The sequence below is a fragment of the Epinephelus fuscoguttatus genome, linkage group LG9 (genome assembly GCF_011397635.1).
Source record: "Epinephelus fuscoguttatus linkage group LG9, E.fuscoguttatus.final_Chr_v1".
Taxonomy (NCBI): domain Eukaryota; kingdom Metazoa; phylum Chordata; class Actinopteri; order Perciformes; family Serranidae; genus Epinephelus; species Epinephelus fuscoguttatus.
In genome coordinates, this window is record NC_064760.1 from 1220518 (window position 1) to 1239438 (window position 18921).

The 18921-nt window shown below is 45.1% G+C and overlaps 1 protein-coding gene across 3 annotated transcripts in view; it reads right to left on the reverse strand.

The window, feature by feature from the left end:
• Positions 1 to 795: 795 nt before the first annotated feature.
• slc44a1b (solute carrier family 44 member 1b) overlaps positions 796 to 18921 on the reverse strand; it is a 29723-nt gene continuing 11597 nt past the window's right edge. For 2 of the 3 annotated variants that reach the window (XM_049586674.1, XM_049586675.1), the window contains exons 9-16: positions 17431 to 17617; positions 14664 to 14832; positions 14348 to 14504; positions 14105 to 14188; positions 13886 to 14023; positions 13416 to 13652; positions 11632 to 11730; positions 796 to 9284 (exon numbers count right to left, since the gene is read on the reverse strand). In XM_049586674.1, the coding sequence (XP_049442631.1) occupies positions 9261 to 9284; positions 11632 to 11730; positions 13416 to 13652; positions 13886 to 14023; positions 14105 to 14188; positions 14348 to 14504; positions 14664 to 14832; positions 17431 to 17617 (1095 nt within the window). In that variant the 3' untranslated portion in view covers positions 796 to 9260. Of the gene's footprint in view, positions 11731 to 13415; positions 13653 to 13885; positions 14024 to 14104; positions 14189 to 14347; positions 14505 to 14663; positions 14833 to 17430; positions 17618 to 18921 lie in introns of all 3 variants that reach the window. The other variant, XM_049586673.1, reaches the window with a different exon arrangement.

Genomic DNA, 18921 nt, shown 5'->3' on the forward strand with positions numbered 1-18921 from the left:
CAGTTTACAGTTCTGTCTCATAGTGAAAGTGAAAATAATAATCCTTATTTGCAGCCTGTGTTTCTTGTCATAACAATTTGGTAGAAAAATGTGACATGAATAAAACATACAGTATGATATAATGTTTTGATTAAGTTGTAATGTGAGCTACAATGTGAAACTAAACAAACACTTTTTGTTGACATGCTGCAAAGAAGTAAAGAGAAAACATTGAGCACTGATTCAAATTTTCCATTTTATTATTTTTCTTAAAAAACAAATATACATAAGAAATGATAAATATAAAAAAGTCAACCCAGAAGAAAAGAAAAAAGTTCTTCAATGTTACAAACAACTTCTTACTGCAGAGAAAAGCTAAACACTAGTGTTACACCTGACAGTTAAACTCATGTGTCAGCCTAAAGTCTTAACTTGTTCTTTTTGCTATGTCGCCGTCCCTCAGTGAGACTACGAGTCACATCGGAAACAAAATGGAGGCGTCTATCAGAGTTTTAGTGAATCTAACAGCAGATTATTCACACCGTACGAAGATGACGCGCTGTGATAGAGAGCATAAAAACATGGACATGCAACACGTTCTCCATCAGCTGCTCTCCAACGTCCAACCTTCATCTGAGAAGAAATCAAATCAAAATTCGTCTGATCATGGCGAGAGGAGGCTGGAACATATGGGTCAGACCTGTGTTCCCTGTGTCCTATGTCCCTAGTTATGTCCCCACTGTTCTATGTTCCCAAGCTCCTAAGTTCTTCTATGTTCTTGACAAAAGAACAACATCAGCAGGCTCCCCCCCCCCCCCCCCCCCAAAAAAAACTGAATAAAATAAAAAAACCCGCAGACTGAAGGCAGATTATTAAGGACACGTTCTCCACAGTTTGGGATGTTCCAGTCGACACTGTCGATATTTAACAACCTGATCAATGTAAACTAACGAGAAGCAGAACTGACTCTGAATCAGCTTCTCGTCAGAAACAACCAACCACAGACAGGCACACTGATGACATCAGTGGTGATGTCATCTCCTCTACACACCTTCACCAGGTGAGTGACCATCTGATCACAGATCATTGATCTTGTCTGATCTAATCAACAATTGCTAAGGGATCAGGTGATTAAGATGATGTTGGATCAATAATCAGAACAGATGATCTGATTGGAGCGGCCCTCACCCACATCCCACCTGTTGACACCTGCAGCAGGTGGAGCTTCTCCTCTCCGAGCTGATTGGTTGGATTTGGTGAATGAAGCAGATTATTGGTTGGCAGGTGACGGAGGAGCCTAAAGGTTTCATTCCAACGGGCTGGATTTAATTCAATAATAATCAATAACGATTAATCAGACGATCAATAACCTCCAGTCTCATTCTCACAGTTTACTCTTCACTGCTTGTGTCAAAGTTCTGAACTCACCGATCATGGATAAATTAACACAATTAAATTTGAGTGATAACAAAAATATGACAAATATTTCAAACGTTAATCACCCAGAAACGTGATTATTATCAGACTGATTCCTCTTCACCCTGCACACTGAATAATCTCCGAAATGAGACGATGAGTCGTTTTAGATGTCAATGTTTTTACAGTTAAACTTTATAAAACCTGAAGTTGGTCCACGTCCGTCAGCGTTAGGATCCAGCTCAGAACCGGATTAAATCCAGCTGGAATGAAACTCTTCAGTTCCTGCAGTCAACAGATTAATCTGCCCGGCGACAGCGGTCACGTGATCCAAACTAAACATTGTGAATAAATGAAGCAGGATTTTAAATTTCTATCGATTGCTCCTAAAGTTGTTTTTTTTTTTTTTCGGGACGTCTGAACATGAATAAATGTGTTAATATCTGAGCTACGACACTGTTCATCTAAAATACTTTACAGCTACTTTAAACTGACGTCAGTGTTGAAGGAACTCCATCTTTAGTGCAATTAGTTAACATGCTCGGAGCATCACGTCCCGTGACCACTGACTCACTGCATCCACAGGGTTAAAACATACATGCTCTTAATATGTCAAAGCTAAATCTCGGTGAGGTCACGAGTTTCTGCACAGAAGGAAACCACACGAAGAGATATCGTTTTAGTCTAAAACCTCCTCTGAGCAGGTGTTCAGAGGAGCGGCTCTTCAGTTTGTCTCGGCGCTGCTGAAACTCTGACCGGTTTGTCTGTTGGAGCGAAGGAGGTGTTTGGCTGACAGGAGGTGATGATGGGAACAGTCGCAGCCTGAAAACCGTCAAACACATCAGCTGCCCGTCTCAGGAAACAAACTTTAAAACTGCACACAGAACAACGCTCAGCAGCGTTCTACAGAAACACGTCAGCAGGTCGATGTTTGAACTTTAGACTCCGTCACATCAGTCTGAGGCTGAATCCAAACGTCCACCCTGAGAGCTGCTCCGATCAACGGCTGAGTGATCGTATTCACAGTTACAGACATGTTCCTGTCGTGAGCTGAGATCTTTCAGCTGCAGGACTGTGAGTGACTGAGTGGAGGCGCTGCATCACGTTTATTCAGACACCACTGGGCGATGCTTCTCCATAGCATCAGCTGCTGAGGCTCATGGGTGCTGTAGTGTTTAGCTGATGAATCAGAAACAAAGTGTGAATAATTTAAACAGCTGATTGGAACACGAACCTGATGATGACATCATTCAGGTCAGTTTCAGTTGCGTCAGTCCATTTCCAACGCACTGGATGAAACCACGCCCCCTGACACATGACAAAAGTGACCGCCAGACATCCAGCCGTGATGATCGCTGCAGCTCACTGGGCGCCCTGTGAAACGGCACCGCTTGAGCTCATCAGCAGCTTTAAACAAAAAACACTGATGAGCTCTGTGCTCTCTCATCTCTGTCCTTACAGACAGGATGTTGGTTTTGATGTCCCCTCATCCCCTCTGCCTCCGTTATCTATCTCTGACCCTTTTCACACAGAGACGGCGCTATAGAGCCGCCGCAAAGTCCCTTCTTTACGCCTGCTTTGTATTTTTACCCAGAACCAAACGACGGCAACATCATGTGGCTCCAGTGTGTGATGTCAGACAGCATGATGACATCACAGAATCCAAAGAGGCATGACATGTAACACAACAGCGTCAGTCTCTAGTGTGACATATAACATACGCGTCAGCAGCTCTTTATTAGGGTAAGAAGCTCCTGGACCTCATTGTTTGAGTTAGCTGCTAACTGCTAACAGCTGCTGTTCTTCTTTGAGTTAGCTGCTAACTGCCAACAGCTGCTTTTCAAATTTGAGATCACACACATAACGCGTCGTCAAAACGTCTCACCTGTCCTGTTGGTTGTCCCTTTTATTCGTACAATGATTCGACGCTGTTATTACCTCTGCTGGTGGCTAAAAGGTGAGACAACTCTGTCTCCCCATTCTGTGGAGACAGAGTCTGTGGGTGTTTGGTCATAGACCATTCTGTGATTGTGCCTTTTATACAGAACAGCGAGGCGGCATAATGGCACAAGATTCCCTCCTTGAAGAGGAAGTGTATAACGGGTTTCTGTGTCTTGTTTACAAGTGTATGCCTCCCCTCTGTTTGTCTGTTTGCACTTAAATTTGTTGGATTAATCTGAGTTGTTACAGCTGTTAAAAGGAAACATTGCAGATTTTCAACCAGCTCTGTGTGCGCAGATGAACGTTGTTTGGCTTCCTCTGATGCTGTGAGCACAGGGAGCTCCCTGCTAATCCACCAGCAGAGGTCTGCTGAACAGCAGTGGAGCTACGGGTGTTTGGCTTCCCTCCCATGCCGTGCAGCCGAGTGCCCACAGCTCATTTTCCAGTGGAGGTCAGCTTGACTTTTGCCTGCACAAACTGTGACGATGCAGAGCTGGTTGAAATCCAACAATATTTCCATTTAGCTATCCATATCGCTATGTGCTAAACTACGGTAGGTGACCTATTTGTGGAAACAGACCCAAACCTAAACCTGACCTATCCAACCAACGAATGCAACGAGTACTAGCCAATGAGAGGGAGAGTAGGGACGGTCATGTCTTCGCTATCCTAGGAAAGGCAAATTTGTGTGGGTACATCCAGGGGTGCACTAGCTAGGTAACTGCAGTCTCTTTCAAATACGGTGACGAGCAGTAAGCTGGCTGTCAATCATCAGGCCTCGTCATCTGGCAGTCCGCTTTCATATTTCATCTAAAGTGGGTTGGAACAACGACAGACACATTCACTCACATTCAGGGGATCTTTAAATCTAAAGTGCAGAACGAAGAAGCAGCCGCTCACACTGAGCTCTGAGTTTTATTACATCTCCAGACTGTTTGTTTTAATCTGCAGATCTGTTTTGGTTCAACCAAAGAAAGAGTTGAGAACTTAAGTAAATCACCATGGAAACAAGTGACTCATATTGGGTTAAGTGTGCCATGGTTCAGCCTGAAGGTCTGGACGTTTGGATTCAACCTGCAGGGCAACAAGGCAACATGTTGGGCAACCAGGACGGGCAACAGATCAACCTTCCGCCTTTCTGATGGTGTTCCCTGTTTACCGCATTTTCTCTGAGCGTTCAGCTGCTTTTTCACAGACTGTGACGTTGACTCGTTGCCCAATCTGTTGCCTTGTGTTGGACAGTTGGACAATAACTGATGTCGAACACTGAACCTCAGAAAGGCGACTTCCTGTCTCAGACGACGTGTTCGACATCAAGCTTTAAACCTGGAACATGCTGAACAAACAGAAGCAGGAAGACTTGTTGTTGTTGTTGCTGTTGTTGTTGTTGTGGTCACATGATGCAGTTTGTTTTATTGCTGACTGTCTGAACTCAGCCGTCACCTCCCCAGGAAGCTCCACCCACACACTTCTTCTCTGGATTGTGATGGGATGACGCTTTGACTTGATGGTGAAGAGGAGATCCAACTCTGGGACAGGAAGTCGGATCCAGGTGACGGTGTGTGGAGACGACAACAATCTGACTGTCAAACATCGTCATCACAGATCAGCTGACGGGACGCTGACGCCCTCTACAAACTCCACATCACAACAAAACATTTCAGCCCCGCCCACTACGGTGAGACTCAACAAACCGCTACGACCTTTCAGCGTGAGAGTCACGTGACTCTTCAGCCTGTTTCGTTCTGACCAATCGTGGACTCAGCAAAATTTTAAATGTTGCAAACTAGAAACCTCTCCTGTAAACATGACATGATACTCAGTGAGCTAAATGCTAAACATGCTAACATTTACCATGTTCACCATCTTAGCTTAGCATGTTAGCAGGCTAACATTAGCTGATTATCAGTAAACACAGAGTCCAGCTGAGGCTGATGTGAATGTCGTTAGTTCTGTGGGTGTTTGGTCATAGACCAAAGGACACGTTAAAATGTCCTGATGATGGCGCCAGTTATTACGCTTCATCCTGAGAGGAACGTGAACAATGAACATTTCATCACAGTTCGTCTAAAAGACCGAATCACTGCGACGTCGTCCGAACACTTCTGGGTAGAAAACTTATCTGGATTGTGGAAAAAAAATCTGAACTCTGCAAACTTGTTTATTTCTGTTGTCATTTTCAGCCGTAACACGACGTCCGACCTGGAAATGACACGAGTGAACGTCAGCGACTAAATCAGTTTGATTACATTGTTTTTTATTGGACTGTCCAAACTGCCCGGGGGCAAAGAGATGGAGAGCGCTGTTTTGAGCTGAACTTTTGTCAGACAGGTTGTTTCTATTTCTGTTCTGTCACTCATGTTAAAAAGCGCCACAGTGGACGAGGAGCGGCTGATTTATGAGGTTTAATGAGGAGTTACCTCCAAGATGATTTTACTACAAAAACCTAAATAAGGTGGCAGCTGGCTGGAGGGAGATCAACAGGAAGATAAATATTTCTGGTACAAACTGTGTGGGATGCTAACGGCTAGCTTGTTTTACAAAGTGGAGATGGAGGTATGATTCAGTCTGGGAGTTACCTGTGATAGTCTTGTTGTGAGTATGAATAATAAGGACATACGTGCTCTGAGACCACAGCTGATCGGTAAGTTATTTGTTCACATGATGTGACAGAGTTCAATATTTAGCAGATCCAGTGTGGACAGAGAGCATCTGATACTTTGGCGTTCACATCCTGTTAGGACACGGTGTCACTGTAACATTTAAAGATATAGTATAGATAGATATAGCTAAACATGGTGATCTGACTATCTGACGTCTCTGCTGTGGTTTCTTTATGAACTGTGTTGCTTTGCTGGCGTCTTCAGTAGATCAAATCTACCCGCACAGAAACAACGTCCTGCTGTGGACGGAGCCATAGTGAAATGTATTTTAGACACCTCAACACATTAATATCAGTTTAAGTGTACGATATATTTATTTCACCACTGTATGTTACACACTAACTGATCTCTGTAGACCGTCTTCGCAATTGACTGATTTTATGCCTCCCCATCGGCGACAGCCATGTCTGGAGACATTATGTTTTCAGGTTGTCCGTCCGATCATCCATCTGTCTCATTCTCATGAACACAGTGTCTCAAGATCGCCTTGAGGGACTGTCTTAAACTTTGGCACAAACGTTCGACTTGAGTCAATGATGACCTGATTAGACATTTGGTCAGATACTGAATTGGTGACTCTAATCTTGAAACTGTGCTGATTGTATAGATCTTCTGTGTGTGAAGCATCCATGTTTTCACTGACATGGATGGAGACTCTACCTGCAACATGACGGGTTCATGGAGGCAGTAATTCTAGTTATCGATGGAGTCTGGTGGCTTTGATAAAACCGCTTCAGTTCCCTGTCAGAAAAGGCCGTCTGGCTGCAAGGTTAAGAGGTATAACATTTCATATATACAAATAAACTGACAGACTGGTTTTAGTGGGCCTTTTCTAAGTGGCTAAAAACGAAGTGTTAGAGGCAGCGTTTGCTTGACGGTGTTTCATTTACTGTACGTGATGCAGGTTTCTAATAAGAAGTTATTGTGATTCAGTCTCATAGATGTTGAGATGTTTCAGTCTGAAACAAAGACAGACAGATGTTAATGCCACAGAGCTGCTTACAGGATAAAAAACAACTACTGACCGACAGTTTTTCTTTTATCAGAGATGTTACACTGAAATGTCATCTGTCTGCAGAAATATCAGCTCATGAAGAGGACACAGCCTCGACGTCACCGATTAACTTCGTGTTTCCAGACAGAAACTAAAACATGATCTAACAGCTTGTACCGCCAGCTACAGGAAACATGCTAGCAGATTAGCATTAATGCTACGTTGCCTATCCCATTGGTGACATGACCCTCACCTTACAGGTCGTAGCAGTCTGCAGAGACGTGGAGTCTGAAACATGGCGTCACACTGTGAGCAACATGTCACCACAACCTGAACTGACCGTCATCAGCCATCAACAGCCAATCAGAATCCTGTTCCAGTGACAATCACATTTTGTTTCTATGACGACGACTCTGCTTTACAGCCACATCAATGTTTTACCATCAGACCAGGACCAGAACTAACAGCAGGTCATAAATCCTCCAATGAGCTCTCAGTAACGAGCTTCACTTAACTGGTTCAACAGTCACCAGAAACATCTGAGCTGGAAATGAATTTAAAGGTTCTGCTGGAAATGTTTTACTTTTATTAATCATTCTACTTCCAACATGTTCAGCAGCTTGTTGTGTAACTTAAAAACCGAGACCTTCCCCGACTTCCTCGGCTGCTTCTAACAGCTTGTTAGTATTGGACCTTTTTCCTCTTGACCTATTACGTCACAGACCAAACAATGGACAAACAAGTTAGCTACGGTTAGCTAGCAGCTAACTGCTACCATGGTGGACAACTTTACAGCTCTGTACATTTGGTCCGTCCAAAAAGTCACAACTCTGGATGTAGATTTCTCCATGTTGTTACCAGCTTCTTCTTCTCTTACACATTTAATGCTATTGGACTTCCGGGTCAAAGCCCGGGGCGGAAACTGTGGAGCATGCTCAGAGCGCCTCGGCCAGTTTGGGTCTGACTGACTGTATACATGCAGGAGTCACATGACCTGGGTGTGTTAGTCCCACTGTGACACATTCACTGCAGGACCATTTCACTCACACTGACATGTTTACAGGGATTTATATAAATCTGTTTCCTCTGTCGTCATGGAAACAGACTGATGTTTTGGTTGATGACCAGGTGCTAGCTCGTGGTTACGGAGTACGAGCATCAAAGCACCAGCAACAGGATGCTGACTGCAGTTCACCGAATGGCCTCAAAGAGAGGCGTCACTAATATTGAGAATTCTGTGAAAGTTACATCCAGAACTTTTAATGCGTAAATTGGGAACATCCAATCAGAAAGCACTTGACAGCATAAACAAGGAGGTTTGCTGTTTTGTCAAAAGATTCATTAACTCTGATTACGAATATCAAATATCTGTAACTGCTGCGGCTGGATTGGCTGCTCATAGTCAGAGGGAAAGGTGTATCATGGGTAATGTAGGCAGCATAAAGAAGAGGAGATCTCTGCTCTTTTTAAACAGTGCTGTCTGTAAAAATACTAAATTTACTAACTGGATAAATGTCATCATTCAGACGGACAGCAGACGACTGTGAGGTCATAAAAACAACCTGCTGCTGAACATTTATATAAAAGACGTGCGTTGGCGACACGTGACTAACAGTCATCACATGGATGTTTTACTGGTTTAAGATTTCAAGTGTGTGTTTCTGCAGTGGTGTTTCTGAACCAGTGACTGACACTGAATGTCAAACTGTCTCTGGTCAGTTCGAGTCTGATCTGATGGATATTTAGTTGTTCATCACAAATAAATCACATGTACTGATCGACCTGCTCGCAGTGCGTCCCGTCAGATCAAACCTGATCAGCTGACCTTTGACCCCCCCGTCCTCTGACACCAGTCATCCACCAATCAGAGGTCCCACCTGTCCAGAGACTCCGCCCCTCTGATGACATCACAGCGTTCCTGATCCAACATGGAGTCCAGGTCGTGTCTCCGCAACAAAACCAGTTATAAAAAAGAAAAAGTTGCTTGGCTGTAAAAGTGTTGTGAACTGAAGAGTGAGCGATGAGTTCAGAGACGAGATGCTGTCGTTTTATAAAAAAGGACATCACTACGAAAAAATGCATCAGCCGGTTTAAAATCTGCAGCGCTTCAATATAAAGTGCTTCATTACATTGTTACGTTTTTACAGTTTCTTATTAAAATATTGTTTTCCCTGGAGTGAAACCATAGTAAACATGTTACACGTTGGTAAAAATAAACATTTGGAATGTCTCTTTTCTTTTTAAGAAGTCCCATTGGCTGATTTTGGTCAAGCTGAACTCGTCCCCGGAGCCTGAAACAGGAAACGAGGCCACACAGTTAAAACTTTAATGTTCTTCATGATGATCAAACAGACAGGATGGAGGCAGTGACGGGGTCAGGAGGGGGATGGAGGTGAGAGTGAAGCATCATGGGAATCAGGTGGTGAGGGAGCAGAGCAGAAACCAGTTGACACAACTGGACATGTGCAGGAAGCTCGGACCCAGCAGACACCTTCAAATACACAACGTTATATCCAGGTCCTGGACGACTTTTATAGCACTAGATTTTGTCTCTTACGCCCGGGCCACACCGCCTGCGTGAGCAGCGCTGCTCAGGTGTGGCTCAGCTGCTGCTCAACTGCCAAACATTTAGAGATCTGGACTCTTGCCTATTTTACCGTGTGACGCGCACAGTTCAGCAAAAACATAAAACGATAAAGACGATAAAAATTGTGTTTTGATAAACACAGTGACATTACACCACCTTCACGACAGTTTTGGAAGAAACTGTACGAAAATGTTTCTGCTGCAGCACTGTCTGTGTGAACACCACAAGTGCGTGAGTCGCAGCAGTTGAGCGAGGTCGCCGTGTAAGGAGCACATGTGTGTTTCAAAACCTCTTGTATTTTCTTTTAGGCGCCCCTGTGAACAGGTTAGAGCAGCCACACTGCCTGCGTGAGCAGCGCTACTCAGGTGTGGAACAGTGTCGCCTGTTTCTTCCTTGTGATGTGCGTGGTGTCAGCAAAACTAGACGGTCAACATGGTCTTTTGATAATTATATGTATGACATTACCTTTTCACTACAGTTTCAGTGTCATAAATATTTTCTAACTCAACATTTCCTGTTTACATTTCAAAATAAAAGTCCTCTGACAAAGTTTCTGTGGACAGAGTCCCTTCATTTCTCAACAAGAGGCTTTTTATTTTGAAATATTGTCATGAATGTGCTGTTGATGACGCAGTTGCCTGCATGGCTCAATAACTGAGTGGAGTAACGGCTTTTAATTGTGGAAACAGAGTAATCATAGCAACATGTAGCTCTGTAGCAACAACTCATCCTCACTGTGACCTCGTCACATGTCCACGTTTGGTCATGGACTTTCCACGTCCACATGACGTCCAAGGTACCCTGGGTGTGTTGGTTGTTGACGTTCTGGGACGCCATGTCAACTTCAGCCTGTTACATGCATTGTCTGTTTTCAAAATACACTTCTGTTTTCACAGGAAATGTACAGTTTGATACAGTCTCTTTCAAAATAAAAGCACTACATCGCTACAACACAGCCAACTGACGTTTTTTTCCTTCAACAACACACACATGTGGTTGCGTTTAGCCGACACACACACACCGTGTATTCCCCTGATGCCGTCAAGTGCTGTTAAACTATAACAGCGACCAGCTGTGTATCATGCTAATGTGAAAGGGCGGCTTTTTTTTTTGGTCAGTGTCTGATGCCAGAAGATACTGACCAAACACTGGTTTCTGATGACTTTGGAGAGAGACTGGGTTGCAGTGGCCATGCTGTCTGTGTGTAAGCCGTCACGCACTGTTCACGCAGGCAGTGTGGCCTGGGTGTAAGTCTTCCTTTACAGCAGCAAGAGCTCCGCCTGTCACTTTAGTGTAATGACCACAATCAGAAACATAATGTTCATGTAAACACAAACCTGAAGCTTCATCTCTGAGTTATCTGATTATCTGCTGAGTCCTTGAAAGCACCACGGTGAGGTAATAAGGCCAAACTGAATAAACACAAACAGCTGCAAAACAAACAAACAAACAAACAAAAACCTTTAAATACAAAAAAACCTTTAAAAATATAAAGATACAAAAGTAAAAAATAAATTACAAATAAACATAAAGTCAGTGAGGAGTTTGGTCCCTGATGATGAGGAAGAAGCAGCTGTGATGATGATGATGATGATGATGATGAAGGGAATGAGTCAGGTTAACATGCATCAGTGTTCGTCCAATCAGCATGCTCAGGACAGCGTGTGTATGTTAGCATTTGTCTGTTAGCTTGTGTCAGTTAGCATGCACCAGTTAGCACGTGTCTGTTAGCACGTGTGTTAGCTTGCGGCGGTGACGGCGGCTGATTTCTTGCTAGGTGTGGAGGGGGCGGGGCTTGGCGTGTGCAGTAGGCTGACAAACAGGAAGAGGGTGGAGGTGGGCAGGTAGACGCAGAGGAAGAGGACGACGTCCTCGCTGAGACAGAGGACGAAGTCGCTCTGCTCCGTTAGCACCCAGTCCACCAGCACCCCGACCAGCAGGTAGTACACCTGGAACTCCTGAAGGTCCTCCCACTCCCCCCCACCTCCGTCCAGGCCCACTCCCACCGATGAGCTCTTCTGCCTGGCCACGCCCCCTCCGCTGTCACTCACCATAGGCTTCATCTCTGCTCCCTCTGATACCGCCTCCTTCACCCGGCTCCGCCCACGTTCCACCGCCCGCTCCAACCGCCGGCTGCTCTCCACAAACTCCTGCAGGGGCGGGGTCACAGTGAGAGGGGTGGGGTCAAATGGGTGGGGTCACAGTGAGAGGGGTGGGGTCAGAGGGGAGGGGTCACAATGAGAGGGGCGGGTCAGAGGGGAGGGGTCACAGTGAGAGGGGCGGGTCAGGGGGGAGGGGTCACAGTGAGAGGGGCGGGGTCAGAGGGGAGGGGTCACATGGGAAGAGTCCACATTAAAAATTAGAAGGACAAAGAAAGTTTTTTACAAAATGCTTGGACACTGAAGGCCCCTTCTCATCTTCCTCTTCTGTCTTTAAAGACTTTTCAGGTTAATCTGAACCAAAGCTACAGGTGTGAAGCTTCCTGCCGACCACGGCGCAGAGCAAACAGCTGAACCCTCGATCCAACGAAAAGAGGAAGTTTCAGTGCGGATCAAACTGAACCACTGCTTGGTTTGTCTGGTGTGAAAACATTTCTTGGACTGTCACTTTCAGGAAGTTTTGGAAGCCTATCGTTCAGTGATAAGAGTAGTGCAGCGCCTCATGTGTAGTGTGTGTGTGTGTGTGTGTGTGTGTGTGTGGTTCACTGACACAAAGAGAGACGGTGCTGCGTTCAGATCAGACTGTTGGTGATCAGACCAGAGGAGAAATCAGCAGAGAAGCTGTGTAGTAAATGTTCAGTGTAGGTTTCAGTTTGTTTGTTTCGGTTTGTGAAAACCATGAACCGTGTAAAATAACAATGAAGCTACTCAGACGTGTTCTGAAGCCTCAAGTTCAACGTTTCACCCGTCACCATCTTCATTTGGGAAAAAGAAGTGACTAAATTTGGACGAGAGGGTGGAGCTCTGGAGGAGCGAGGGGTGGATGTGACTCACAGACTGTGACGATGCCTCGCTGGAGGCCTGTAACTTAAAGAGGCCCCGCCCTGAATTATGTGCAACTTTAAACCTTAATAAAACATATAAACAGCTGAGTTACGTAACAGTTCAGCCCCGTACAGTCGTCATGAAAGCTGAAATGAGCTACAGAGACCAGACGGGCTGTGAACATGTTTATCCCTACATGTTAACATGGCGGTCTATCAGAGACCTGGATACAGCATTGGGGGCGGGGCCTGTTCATTCCTATGACAGTCGCTCAGTGTCACATGACACCACAAAGCTCTTTTTCCACAGTATGAAATTACCCAGATCTTCTGCACCGTGGGGCCCACAGAGGAGGCACGCCACAGACTGAGCGTGGTCGAGCGGCAAACTTCCACCAGTTGGGCAGCTGACTTCCAGTTTAGTGCTAACTTGAATGGGGATATAATTATTTAATCATCTATTATTTTGACTTGATGATGTTGCTACAGGAAATCAACTGCCGACTGGCTGACAGTTCATCACCTCAGTGTTCCTGCTGGCGGTGCAAACGCAAACAAAAAAAAGCCCTTGAAGATTGTAGTTCTACGTCGGGCTGTAACGATCCATTGACCTGGATCAATATATTGATTCAGTGATCACTGATGCAAAGTGAAACACCTGTAACACCTGTACTTTTGTTAGTCTGACCAAACCAGGTGTGGACGGGCCCTTAAAGGTTGACAGGAAGTTACTTTGACTGTCGGCCATGACATCACTACTGTTCATGTAGTCAACACGTCGACATGTCATAATATTATTATCATAATCTGATGTATCATCATCAGTATGTGTTTAGCATGCTGCTGTCTCACCATCAGAGCTTTGTCCATGAAGAACTCCTTCCCAGGAGTGCCGTCGTTGTACTTGGTGTCGATGGCGAAGCAGAGGAAGAGGACGTCCACCACGATCTCAAAGATGGACAGGAAGCAGTGAGCCACCAGGAAGGAGAAGAGACATACGATGATCAGAGGCAGCAGCCACTCGGCGTAATCCCGCTGGTAGTTCAGGAGGAGGACGCCGGCAAACGCTGTCGACGTCATGATCAGGATCTGAGGAAACATGTATACAAATCAGGTCAGAGGTCAAAGAGTGTGTGTGTGGCTGAGATGTTGATGTTTTTATTTTACAACTGCAGTGGTTCACACAGTGAGAGGACTCAGGGTTCAAACCCACTGCCAGCTGTGGTTTGTAAGAAATTTTGCCGCCTGTAGGGGGCGCCAACAGGACCAGGACCAGGACCAGGACCAGTTCAGACCAGATATCTGATCCAGATCCAGCTCACCTTCCCCAGGAAGAGCACGAAGTCTCCGACGGCGTTGATTGTGGCGACGCGCAGAGCGTTTTCCACCAGGATCACAAAGGCGTCACGTGCAGACGTGCAGAAACTGGTGCTGTTGATGGCTGTGGCTGCATATGCATTCTGGGAAATAATAACACAGGTGAGACAGTCAGGGCAGAAACAGGAAGTAGCGTTAAGGAGGAGGGGCGGGTCATTTGTTACCTGATTGAGATAGTTGAGGCACTTCTCCAAACACCACAGACAGCAGATACACGTTTTCAGCAGACAGCGAGCGCACGCGTTCTCCTGAGACACACAACGACATCATCACATCATACAGCATCAATAATCAGATCAATAATCAGATATCACTGAAGCATCCAGGCGAGTCACACTCAGACAGGTGAAGACAGGTGAGTTCATTCAGATTCAGCCACAGCGTGTGCTCTTGATAAAGGTTTGTACCTTTCCTTTCAGCTGGTTGTGGATGTACATGAGGAAGAGTCGGGGTATCTTGACCAGCGTGATGATGAAGGCTCCTTTAGCGACAGTTCCCAGGTGATACCTGACGAGCCGCAGCACTGACGACAGGATCGGAGTCACCGGGAGCCGGTTCTTGTCCCTGAAACACAGAGTCCACATCAGAGATCCTGAACTGCTGGAGTCCAGCGCTGCGAGCAGGTGCTGACTCACCTGTGTGCAGGTGCTGACTCACCTGTGAGCAGGTGCTGACTCACCTGTGTGCAGGTGCTGACTCACCTGTGTGCAGGTGCTGACTCACCTGGTGAAGTAGTAGGTGACCACAGCTCCAGCCACAGTCATCTGCTGACAGGCCAGGATGAACTCGGTGATCCAGACCAGCCCCACGGCGTGGTACCAGGTGAGGTACTGCAGAGGACCCGTCAGTCTGAACTCTGTCAGACCCGTCTCCTCGTTCTGGACTGGGTTACCTGCAGAACATGTCACAGGTCAGACTACACTACAGTTCCCACAATGCTTTGGTGACGTTAACAACATGTTGATGAATGGAGTGACTCGGCTGTCACTGCCTGTGAATAACTCTGACAGTCGATTTGCAACAGTTAATCAATAAATAAATTCATCAGCAGCCAGTCTGATGATCAATCATTTCTTTAAATTGTCTTTTAAAATCTTAAACACGTTCTGGTTTCTTCAGGTTTCAGAAGCTGCTCTGAATCCTCGTGCTCCGGTCGCTGCTGCTGCCAGGAGAGACTCAGAAAAACATCTAAGCTCCAGGTGAGAGATCTGCGACCTTTACTATCAAAGACGAAGAAGAAAAAGTCTTGAGCTTTATAAGGAAGGGAACACTGCCTGTTAACAGAGGTGTAGAGGAGGGGACACACAGGTACACGCAGGTGTATCTGCCCGTTCACAGTTTACCCACCTATCAGCCAAAAAGCCAGTGGAGGATACAGGACAGTTCACCCACTTCCTCCTCAGTAACCTACATATCTACCTGTAGTTCACCCACCTATCAGTTTCCATGACAACACCGCCTCTTACGTCTAAATCAGCAGATCAACATCACTGATGGCTCTAAATAACCATCCACTGATTCAGATTCTTTATTAATCCCGACTCACTCCTGCAGCTGCTCCGACCCATGTAAACACAATAAAGAAATAAAGAAATAAATAAACAATGAGATTAACGAGTGATATATTGACAGGTCATCAGTGTCAGTGGACACTGGGTTTAAAATGAACAAACCAGCCCTGCGTTCCAGTACCCACACTACCATACTATTCAGTATGCCAGAAAAAGAATTAGTGTGTCCCAATACATAGTATGTCAGGTGCAGTATGCCAAAAGTACCAGGATGTTCTACTACATCCGGTCATATTTCGCAGTATGCATGTCAGCATGCTTCTTTGGCCATTCTGACCCACAATCCTTTGCGCAGCGGAAGTTACGTCGCACTGACTGAGCTGCGTGTACAACCAACGCCCACACTTCCTTTCATACATGGTTTATTTAATTTGAGATACTAAGACACTACATATTAGGACTGCAATGATCTGATTATATACTGTCACATATCATACAGTTTTGCAAGAACACGGTTACAACATTCAACTTTATTGTGATTATAGTGTAATGTCACAGACACTGAACAGTGTGTCATGTCTCCACCTGCTGGTGGGCCGTCACCATCACAGTCTGTGTATAACATGATGTTAATTCATCTGCAGAAGAGACTTGATGATGATCACTGACATTAGGAGGGAAAACGTGGATATATCGACATCACTTATCGGCCAAATCACCAAATATCATGCATCCCTACGATGAACATGTTCGAGCACAGACTCTGCTGTGAGCTAACTGTGGTTACTTGGTTCTTAAACTTTGCAGTGACGGCTGTGAAGCAAACGTATCTGTCCACACAATGTTAAATTCTCCATGTTTTTTCCTTTTCTGTGTTTTAGAACAAAGGAAATCACTTCGCACATCTATTAAAAAAAGACAGGTGCGTTGGAGAGAGAAGACCAAAAAATTGCAAAAGGACTCCCGCACACTGTCTGACTCGCAATATAAAATTTATTTGCGACATTTCGGTACTAGTTTGCCTGATGAAGGTCTAGTACCGAAACGTTGCAAATAAATTTTATATTGCAGGTCAGACAGTGTGCAGGAGTCCTTTTGCAGCCTTTTCTGTGTTTGGAATTCAAACACAGCCGAGTGAAGGGGACTCAAGACGAGTCATTTCTGTTGAGGTGTGGCAGGAGTCGGAGAAAAACGCGCCAGGCCGCAGACGTACGGAGTGCGTTTTAGTTGACACAATGTTAAACCACTTTTATTTGGTGCACAGGCTGCACATTTTTACTACTGGAGAGAATCAGTTTAGACCTCCAACAGAGACACATAAAAATTAAAATGTTAAAAAATAATCTTGGTGGAGCAGGCAGCACCTGTACAGAGGCTGTGAGGAGCAGCTGTGGGCTCTTTACTGCACGTCACCTCATCTGTCTCTGGCTCTTATGCTTTATCCGTTCTGTTTATGTTTCTCATCAAACATCAGCTCACAAACGCTCCTGATTTAAACGTGTCAGTTCTTTATTTTCTTTAATCATTACATGTTTATTTTCTTTGTTTATTTATTTATTTATTTTTACTATATGTTAGGTTTATTATTACAAAACAGTTATATCTATTATCTTCACTATTTATTTGAATATACTGTGTATTTAATTTGTGTCACTATGTTTATAATGAACCTTTCATCTGCTTGTATTTGTACATGTGTATTTTTCCTTTCTTAAAATCTATTTCTTTATGCACAGATGTAAATGTTCATTTATCTAACATGATGTCATTTCACTGAGCGTCTTTCAATAAAACATCTTTAGAAAAGTCATCAGCTCAAAGACTAAATAAAGTTCTGATTTAAGACGGAGAAGTTTAAACATGTTTTTGCGTCACAGAGTCTGATCTGTGTTTAAACTCTAAACAGGTCTGAAAGTGATTCAGACCAAAGTCTGAGCCAATCAGCTGATCAGAGACAAAGCGGTGATGTTTGAACTGACCGCTGGTTCCCAGGAAGAGCAGGACCAGGATCCAGTACATCCAGAAGAGCAGGAGGGCGAGGAAGGTGACGAAGGGCTGCAGGGTGAGGAGGGGGAGGTGGATGAAGACTTTTCCCGCCACGTGGAACAGAGCGATGGTCAGAGCCACTCGTTTCCTCATGAAGAGCATCAGCAGCAGCAGGATGATCTGAAACACACAGGAACAGGAAGTGTGTCGGTGTTTACCTGGACTGTGAACAGGTCACATGATGACATCATCAAAACGTCTTTAACCCAGAGAATCAGCAGGAAACCGACAACAGCGTCAGAGTTACAGTGTTCCTACAGCTGGAGGACAGAACTAGACTCCTCGCCCTGTGGTTGTATGACTCTGCCCACCAGCCCACCCTGTGGTTGTATGACTCCGCCCACCAGCCCACCCTGTGGTTGTATGACTCCGCCCACCAGCCCACCCTGTGGTCATATGACTCCGCCCACCGGTTCACCCTGTGGTTGTATGACTCCACCCACCAGTCCACCCCGTGGTTGTATGACTCCGCCCACCAGCCCACCCTGTGGTTGTATGACTCCGCCCACCAGTCCAGTGTCTCTGACAGTCTCCATCCATGTCAGTGAAAACATGGATGCTTCACACACAGAAGATCTATACAATCAGCACAGTTTCAAGATTAGAGTCACCAATTCAGTATCTGACCAAATGTCTCCCCTTCTGTTCCTGAGATATGACGTTAAAACATGATGATGTCACAGTCAAGCTGACCTTTGATCTTTTGACCTTCATCATTTTATCCTGTTAGACATTTGTGTCACGTTTGGTCAGAATTAGTGAATGAATTCTTCAGTTATGGACAAAAACATGTTTTGTGAGGTCACACTGACCTTTGACCACAAAATGCTGTTTTGGTGATGTGTTTAATGTGCTGGTCGAAGGAGAGGGACTGATCGCGAATGATGCCAAGATTTCGAATGTGAGGGCAGGTGGATACTGTGGAGCCGTCGATGTTGAGTGGGTGGCAGTGGAGTTTGTCTTGGTAGAGATGAAGATATCATCGGCGAAGCAATGGAACTGGAGACCATGATGATGGATTATGTGACCAGGTATGGGATGACGAGGAGGGGACCAAGAACTGAACCTTGGGGGACACCTTGGGGGAGGGGAGCAGTGGGGGATTTGCAGCTATTGATGGAGATGAACTGAAGTCTGATTTGAGATATGATTTGAACCAGTTGAGAGCAGTGCCAGTGATGTTAAAGAAAAAAAAATAATAAACAGACAACCAACATGACTCACTGGGACAATTTGGCCCTAATGTTTATGACTTTTTGGTGCCATGGTGAAGGCGATGGTGGAACAGAATTAGGAATTATTTTGTTGGTGTTTGTTGGTGAGTTTTCTTGCCTTAATTCCCATCGTGCTGAGTTTGAAAAATTTCTTAGGCATAAAATGCACCACGACTTGTTGCACCTCCTTCACTGATTCCAGCCACGAAA